Raw genomic sequence first — 9,284 nt, forward strand, 5'->3', positions numbered from 1 at the left:
TGTTTCTCAGGAAAAAAAAAAAAAGACCAGAATTAAGTATTTTTAAAAGACTGCCAAAGTCTTTCATTTCAATATAGTTGAAAGCCCTCAAGGTGATAGAAGTTTGAGAATGCACCAGCCTCCATCCCTCCCTCCCCTTCAACCTGGTTGAAAGGAGCAGGTCCTTTTCCTTTTCCTATTTTACAGTCACAGTGTTACTTTAACGGAAGGTTAGGTGGAGTGAGAACAAGGGGAGATGAAAGGAAAATGGACAAAACAACTAAGAGGAGAAATAAGTTTTCATACAAATCTGAGTTCTCTTCCAAAAAGATCATTGATACTAACATATGTTATTCACTAAATACTATGAAGTTTCCACATGGCCACTTTCTGATAAAACAGGATGTTTCAAATATGTAATGTATTTTCTAGTACCAACGTTCAACATGCTCAGTCAACAGCACAGGCTGGTCTTGCAGGCTCTGGCAAATGTGTTTTCAAGTGTCAGCTTAGGATCACCTTCATCCAAAGCATGGTGTCATTGCATTTCTCATCAGTTCCCAAAGGCAGGAAAACCGTTCCTCTCATCTTAGGACTGTCATTTAGTTAGCTAGTTCGGAAAGTTCTTCTTTGGTTATTGGTTGAATTTGTTTCAGTATTTACATCCCTAATTTACCCACCCCTGCTGACTGTGGCAAATTTCCGTTTTGAGCAGTTCAGAGTCTGGTACGTGCATAGTCGCTCAGTCTCCTCTGTCCATGGGATTTTTCAGGCAAGAATACTGGAGTGGGTTGCCATTTTCCTCCTCCAGGGGATCTTCCTGACCCAGGGATCAAACTGGCATCTCCGGCATTGCAGGCTGATTCTTTACCCGCTGATCCATCAGGGAAGCCCTTGAGTGTGGTACAGCTTTTATTTGATATCGGCAGAGTTTCATTAGCATCTTTAAGTTGCAGGCACATAACAAATAAGGGGTGATGATGGTGGAGTGTAGATGGAAACAAACAGAGTGTCAAAATCTTTTTCTCCCTAGAGCACTCATTTCTATTTACTAAGATTTATTTCTGGAGAGCAGGATGGGAGTGGGGTGGGGTGGGGGGGTAGATAGCAAATGCAAACTACCTCCGAAGGGAACCTTAGAGCAGACGCCAAACGCGCGCAGAGCCGCGGGAGGGGGCTGGCCGGGGGGGGCGCTCGCTAGCTGGCCCCGTCCTCGGGCTCGCTGCTGGGCGAAGGCGCCGATGAGGCCTTGGACTCGCCATCGCTGTTGCATTCGGCCCTGCGCGAGGAGCCGGCACCGGCCGCACCCTCCTGTCCCGGTGCGTGGCGCTCCAGCACCTCCTGGAGCTGCTTGATGTAGCCGATGGCGGCGCGGAGAGTCTCCACTTTGCTGAGGCGCCTGTCCGCCACCTCTCGGGGCAGGTGGTCTCGGAGGCGCGCGTACCCCTCGTTCACGCAGCGCACCCGCTGCCGCTCGCGCTCGTTGCGCTTGCGGAGGAAGGCGGGCTCGAAGGCGCCGTCCAGCCGTAGGGGCAGGTAGGGCCGCCTCGGGGCGCCGCCGCCGCCGAGCGCCCGCTCCCAACTCACGGAGACTCTGAAGGAGTCCCGCATGAGGAGGCGGGGCAGGGACCTCGGCACGCCCAGAGGCACCTGGCTCAGGTGATGCGGCAGGGTCAGCAGTCCGTCCTGTGGACGTTTCTCCATGATTCGCCAAAAAGAAAACCAATCACCCCAGAGATGAATCTCCCAGCAGAAGATGAGACTGAAAATCTTCAAAGCGGATATCCTGGTCCATTCAGACTGCCTGATACTGCTGGTCAGCTTTTGGAGAAGTTTCTGGGTCCGGAAGCTAGGTTTCAGAACAAGCTTCAAGAAAACGTTGCAGGATTCCCTTCCCTAAGTTCATTGCACTCCTCGATCTTTTTATAATGATCCAGGAGGAGGTGATAGGCAAAGATTTAGGAACCCCTAATCCACACTTCAAACCCTCTCTTCCCTTCTGATCTTCTTATTTCAAAAGATAACAAAAGGGGTTCCTCTCCTCGGTCCCGTGGCCTGGAAATGAGAATGCACACCAAACACTGAGTAATCTTCCAAAGCCACCAAAAGCTTTGCAATTACTGTAATCCACCGCTCTGGGTCTTCATGAGCACAGGAATCTTCAAGGTTTCAGAAGAGCTCCTCCCAGGAACCAACAGATCTACTGGCGGCTGAGCGAAAGTTTACCAGAGGCTTTCTCCTTGAAAATCAAAACTTGACTGCCCTTTGTGGTTTCCGGCGTCCAGGGCTAATGGAAGGAGCTTTTAGACTGTTTGCAAACTTACACTTGCCCTTTCATTTCTGGAGAGTTGGAGAGACCTCATCAAAGGGAAGACTGCTCCCTTGTGGTTAAAAAATGTGTCAAGTCAGGGAGGACCTCGGGGAAAGTTTGAGGGTTTTCTTCTCCAAAAGTTTGAGCGTTTTCTTCTCCAAAACTTTTAAAAACCCAAGTAGACATTTTTTGAAGGGAACAGAAAAGAAATACACTTTAGCAACAAATATATGTGTCTGCCTATTATTATGTTGAAGACTGGGCAGTGATGTATTTGTGCTACTTTTTAAGAGCACATCAAAAGGCTGAGCAGTAACAAACACTTTTAGCCAAAGTTATTTCTCAGTGCTTACTGTAAACACAGCTTAAACACTGCTTCCAGACCTCTTCTAATCCCACCCAGGATATAAGGACATCATCTCTCCACAGTGTAAAGAGTATATTTCTATTGTATTCTTTTTGTTTAAAAGAGAGATGCAATTTATTTTCACCCTTGAGGGTGAGAAAGCAACATTTGAAAGGGGGAGAGCCTCATTTCCAAGGAGAAAAGATGATGGCTTTGACGACTGTCTTTTTAAAACATAACTAAAAATGAATAATTAAACCACCGTGTTGGTGAAGAGCTTTGAAGATGAAAGTGTCATTAAAAATCCAACTGTACTGGTTAATGTCAAAGAATGTGTTATCACACTGAAAATCAGATTTCCTGTTCTACAAACCAGCACATTAAAGGCAGCTTCTACTTTAAAAGTCCAACTTAAAAACAAGAGAAGCAAACCTCCCTACATTTATAATCAGACTCTCTGCCTGTTCCTCAGGAGCCAAGGTGTCGCCCTAACATGCTTTTTTGACAAGTCCTATGCGTCCCTGTTTACTCTAAATGATCAGCCCGAAGCAATTGGAAAAGTGCTTCCATCAAGGCAAATAAAATAGAAATAATTATTCCTTTCAGGCATAAGTTGTCACATTTTAAAAGGTGTAGCTTCCTCTGAGACTTATACCAGCAAACAAACTAATATGTCATCTTGATTTCTCAGGAGAGTAGAGACCCATTGGGAAAGCTCTACTGAGCAAAAAGCTCACCAGAGAGGCAGAAATTAGACCACAAGTTGCTTTTTGGCTGTGTCAAAACGTGACTCTTAGCCATTATTCTAAGAGTGATGGGAAATAAATAAGGCCTTTTGAGCAGAGAGATGACGTGGTAAAGTTTTTTTTGTTTTTGTTTTAAAGAGCACTGCCAAATAGAGAATAGATTGGAGGGGAACAAAAGAGAAAATGCTTACAGATACCATTTTTCATCTTCAGATTGGCAAAAAATTAAAAGATTGCTAACATCCAGGACAGGCAAGGATTTGGTAAGTGGCAGAACATACATTTCTACAAGCTTTGGGAAAAGTAACTGCTAACATTAATAGTACACATCACATATCTTATGACTCAAGATCCCTGCAGTTTTATCCTGCTAAAATAAATGCACCAGTGTGGATTTACATATAATAATATTTATTGCAGCATTGTTTACAGTGATTAAAACAAGAAAACAAATGGAAATAGGCTAGATGTCCATCAATAGGGAAAGGGCTAATACTGTTAGGATATTATGCTATTAAAAATAATGGATTAGATCTATACATAAGAAATTGCAGAGATGTCCACCATAACGTGTTAATTGAGAAAAAAAAGCAAATGGTAGAGTTAACACACAGCATGAACTTAAAACAAACTGGATGATGCATTTGTCTTTATATGTGTGTGAGCACAGAGGAAAAAGGTAGAAAGACACATACTAAACTTTTGTCATTGGCTGCCTAAATTGGATCGGGGATGGGAGGGTGGTTCATTTTACTTTATGGATATTTCTACTATTTAAATTATTACAGAAAACAAATATTACTTTTGCTTTTCTCTGATCTAGTGAAGCTTAAAATACTAAGATAAAATATATAAAAAACTCAAATGATAGTCTGCTGCTGCTGCTGCTGCTGCTGCTAAATTGCTTCAGTAGCGTCCGACTCCATTCGACCCCAGAGACGGCAGCCCACCAGGATCCCCCGTCCCTGGGATTCTCCAGGCAAGAACACTGGAGTGGGTTGCCATTTCCTTCTCCAATGCATCAAAGTGAAAAGTGAAAGTGAAGTTGCTCAGTCATGTCCGACTCTTCTCGACCCCATGGACTGCAGGCTACGAGGCTCCTCCGTCTGGTTTGATGCAAATCAACAGATTTATAACATAATTTAAAGTACTTGAGCCAGGTTTTCTGGCTTCTTAAAAATTCTCTCTCTGAGGAATAAATATCTACAGGATTTTTTTCCCCACTATAATTTGTTGTTATTTAGTGTCAGACTTTTGTGACCCCAATGGACTGTAGCCTGATAGGCACATTTGTTCATGGGATTTCCCGGGCAAGAATACTAGAGTGGGTTGCCATTTCCTTCTCCAGGGCATCTTCCCAACCCAGGGATTGAACCCTTGTCTCCTGCATTGCAGGCAGTTCCCTTACACTGAGTTACCGGGGAAGCTCTTTCCACAACTACTACCACAATCAAAAATAGTCAGATCCTGATCCCATAGTGGTGTTTTCATAGGGTGTAGTAATATTATGATTACTACATGGTCTACATGGTAGACAAAGAATGCTGACACTCTTTCTTACACTTTTTGAAGGTGCAAGTGCTTTGGAAATAAGTGGCTTTTCCAAAGAAAGAAGCACTGTTTTACTCGCATGATGTATGTATATGTGGTGGGGGTAGGGTGTCTTGGTTTGGGGAAGGAGCTGCCTTCTTTTTTACATAAGAAATCAAAAGAATAGCTTCTGACTTCCAGTCACTCCCCAGTCACTCCTCAGTCAGTTTTGATCCAGACAAATGTTCTCTCCAACTTTAAAAATGTCTTTCTTAAGACTGGCTAGATCAAGTTACAAATATGCAAAACTGCCAAGAATGCTTAGGACTAGGTTTGTGTAGTCCAATTTAGATCTGCTTGTAAAAGGGGGAATAGGATTCCCCCAAACGTCAGGCTCCGTAGATTTAAAGATATCTCTAAGGCCAAGGAAACTAACTTTCCACCCCTAAAACTCAGATGGGTCCCTTATCACCTGCTTTAAGCATGTGGGGTTAAGAGACCTAGATGGGCTCTTTTTATGAAGTATTTGATATCATATTGTAGATTTTGGTTTCCTAAACCAATGGCACAGAGGGATGCATATCTTTCTGGCACCATACCTGCAGTTTGCACCAGCTGCCACAGGGGGAACAGGGAAACATATTTTATTACCTCGTCATATAAATAAGATTTAGGCTTCCCTGGTGGCTCAGTGGTAAAGAATCTGCCTGCCGATGCAGGAGATGTGGGTTTGATCCCTGGGTGGGGAATATTGCCTGGAGGAGGAATGGCAGCCCACTCTAGTATTCTTGTCTGGGAAATCCCATGAACAAAGGTGCCTGGTGGACTATAGTCCATGGGGTCAAAAAAGGGTTGGACACAATGACTAAACGACAATAAAGGATAAATTAAAACCTAAAGCTTAAATAACCTTACCTTATAGATTTAAATTCAAAAATATCAACATCAACATTTCTTTGGTTAAACTCCACAGATTATTCCCTGCTGCCGCTGTCTGCTGCCAAGTCGCTTCAGTCGTGTCCGACTCTGCTACCCCATAGACGGCAGCCCGTCAGACTCCCCCGTCCCTGGGATTCTCCAGGCAAGAACGCTGGAGTGGGTTGCCATTTCCTTCTCCAAGATTATTGGAGATTATTCTCGCCCCCTCACCCAATTTCTGATTCTACTCAGTCTCAAATAGAGGTGGTGTACTGCCAAGACTGAGCAAAGTCAGGCTCCTTCAGCAGTTTTAGCCTAGGTGATCAGCCACTGAAATTCGTGTAGCTTCTTAAAATCTGAGGAATGGAATTAGTTCAGCCACACGCATGTTCTGCTTTTTTAAGTCCATACAGCACACAAAATTATCCCAGTTCTAGTCCCATACCCACTACATTTTGAAAACAAGCCATTCTGCAGCCCTTAGAAAAGTTAAACCGAATACTTGGAACTTGTTATTGTTCTTCAGTTGTCCAGTCATCCCACTCTTTGCAACTTCATGGACTGCAGCATCCCAGGCCTCCCTGTCCCTCAACATCTCCTGGAGGTTGCTCAAGTTCATGTTCATTGCATGCATGTTCCAAACACCAGTGCTTACTCTTTTATACCCATGTAACGGTTTCCAAAGTTCAAAGCAGGAAATCAGTGGTATCCAAGAAAAGGCAGGCAGCCTCTCAGAATGGCCATCAAATAAACCATCCTAAGAATCAGTAGCTTAAGACAATGAACAACATTTAATTCTTGAGCCTGAGGGGCAAAGATTTAGGCTGAATTCTAGTATATGTCTAACATGCAAACTCAGAATCAAGGAGCAGAAAACAGCTTTTTCTCTTTTTCCTAGGATGATTGAACTATGAAGTCTCTTTGCAAAGGGCTTGGTTACAAGAGGAGTGAAGAACTGGGGCCAGTAACATAATCATTAGAGATAAAATGACACAATTTAAAATTATACAGTTGTAACTAGGGACACTTCAGGGGCTCATTAACCACATGTGGTTAGTGGCTCCCATACTGCACCATCCAGTGCTAGTCACTGGCCTCCTTGCAGTTCCTCACACTTATCAGGGATTTTCTTGCCTCTGGGACTTTGTACTTGACGTTCCCTCTGAGTGAAACATTCTTCCAAACATGCACATGGGTCACTCCCTCATTTCCTTTGGTTCAAATGTCACCTTTTCAATGACAATTTTCCTGTCTACTGTATTTAAAGTTCCTGCTGCTATCCCTGAGCACTTTCTAGCTATATTCCTTGCCATATTTTTATGGTATTTATTGTTATCTGGTATATTTTATATTTAATTACTTGTTTATTGTCCATCTTTCTTTGCTATAATGTAAGCTCCATTGTTGTGGTGGTTTGTTGTTTAGTCACTCAGTCGCCTCCAATTCTGGACTGCAGTGTGCCAGGCTTCCCTGTCCTTCACCATCTTCTGGACAAGTTTGTTCAGACTCATGTCCATTGAGTCGGTGATGCCATCCAACCATCTTGGCCTCTGTCACCTGGTTCTCCTTCTGTCACCTGCTTCTCCTTCTGTCCTCAATCTCTCCCAACATCAGAATCTTTTCCGGTGAACCAGCTCTTTGCATCAGGTGGCCAAAGTATTGGAGCTTCAGCATCAGTCCTTCCAATGAATATTCTGGGTTGATTTCCTTTAGGATGGACTGGTTTGATCTCCTTGTAGTCCAAAGACCTCTCAAGAGTCTTCTCCAGCACAACAATTTGTTAGCTTCAATTCTTTTCTTCTTTATGGTCCAGGTCTCACATCCGTACATGACTGCTGGATATTTGTTTTGCAAATATTTTCTCCTTATCTCTGGCTTGATGTATCATTTTGTCAGCAGTGTCTTTTCAAGATCAAAAGTTTTAATTTTAACGAAGTTGAATTTGTCAAATTTTTAGTGGTTCCTGATTTTTGTTCCTATCAAGATTGTAAAGGTTTTCTCCTGTATCTCCTTCTGTCAGTAACATAGTTTTAGCTTTCATATTTGTCTGGTCTGATACTTACATTGTTGTTGTTGTTCAGTTGCCAAATCATGTCTGACTCTTCACTACCCCGTGGACTGCAGCATGCCAGTCTTCCCTGTCCTTCACCATCTCCCAGAGTTTGCCCAAACTCATGTCCATCGAGTCAGTGATGCCATCCAACCATCTCGTCCTCTGTTGCCCTCTTCTCCTTCTGCCTTCCATCTTTCCCAGCATCAGGGTCTTTTCCAATGAGTCAGCTGGCCAAAGTTGGCCAAAGTATTGGAGCTTCAGCTTCAGTATATGTTTACATACACTTCCGAAATTAAATAATTATTCAAAAAGAATAGGCAGAATGGAAAGCCAGAATGAAATTATTTAGCTTTTATAAGACATCATCATTCCCTAGGCCCCAGGTTTGATGTGACATTTTAGGGAAAAGTGTCTCTCTCTTGTGATATGAAGACTTTCTTGATTTAGGTTTCTATTTGTTCTCAACAAGTGAGCAGAACCAATGGGACCTGCCAAATGTTCAGTAATTAGTTCCCTCAACTTCTCCTTCTGAGAAGGAAGGGAAATATTGTTAGTTGACTCCTGTCTAGGCTCTCCTACAAAACTGTATATGCCTCTGTTTTCACATGAGACTGAATTTTCAAAACTCATCAGTCCCCACTACATTGCAAGCTGTTGAAATGTACGTTTGAGATGTAATTCAATAAGTGTATTCTGAATGAAAGGAGGAATTCCTGGGTCTCTTTTATTCCGCTGGTGAAAGGAGGCTACCAGGTAGTGTGTTATAGACAATATCCAATCCTTGCAAATTTGGGACCATTTTCCTTTAAAGCCATCTCAGTATCCCTAGGGTTTAGCAAAGCGCTTGGCTTGCAGTAGGGAAAGAATGGCAAAGAGCGAATGGAAAGGTAATCTGTACAAAAATCCCCCAAACCACCCTTTATGACTTCAAGCAGGGAAATTGAGAGACCTTCAGGTGTAACTTGTGGTGACAAATATTTTGGATACAATCCCAATTCCTCCTGGACAACACCGCCAACATAGCTGGTTAAGTCCCTTATTTCAAATCTTGTAGGCTTGCGTGAACCCACGCTTTTCTAACTGAAGGATGCCACGAAGACCGAAACCCGAAGTCTGGGGGATTTTTGCGACTCAGAATCGGCTCCCAGGGCTCAGGCCAGCCCTGGTTGCTTAGCAACGGGGTCGATTGCTCGGCGATCGATTCCACCGGTCCGGACTGAGACGCGGCGCTCCAGGCCGAGCCTCTCACGGCCCGCCCCCTCCGGCCAGGGTCCTCGCCGCGCGCAAGCGCGGGAGTGGGGGGATGGGCCAGGGGAGGAGAAGTGAGCGCGCGGACGCCGCTTGCGGGCCGTAGCGGGGAGGGGCGCACGCAGGAGGGGCGGAGCGGCGGGCGCCGAGAGT

At 44.1% G+C, this 9,284-nt stretch overlaps 1 protein-coding gene across 1 annotated transcript; it reads right to left on the reverse strand.

The window, feature by feature from the left end:
* Nucleotides 1-1,165: 1,165 nt before the first annotated feature.
* ASCL4 (achaete-scute family bHLH transcription factor 4) lies at nucleotides 1,166-2,294 on the reverse strand. The gene has a single exon (XM_010853457.1). It carries the CDS (start codon nucleotides 1,681-1,683, stop codon nucleotides 1,177-1,179), a length of 507 nt encoding a protein of 168 aa, XP_010851759.1. The 5' UTR covers nucleotides 1,684-2,294; the 3' UTR covers nucleotides 1,166-1,176.
* Nucleotides 2,295-9,284: the final 6,990 nt, after the last annotated feature.

The sequence above is a fragment of the Bison bison genome, unplaced genomic scaffold (assembly GCF_000754665.1).
Source record: "Bison bison bison isolate TAMUID 2011002044 unplaced genomic scaffold, Bison_UMD1.0 scf7180017864327, whole genome shotgun sequence".
Lineage (NCBI taxonomy): Eukaryota > Metazoa > Chordata > Mammalia > Artiodactyla > Bovidae > Bison > Bison bison.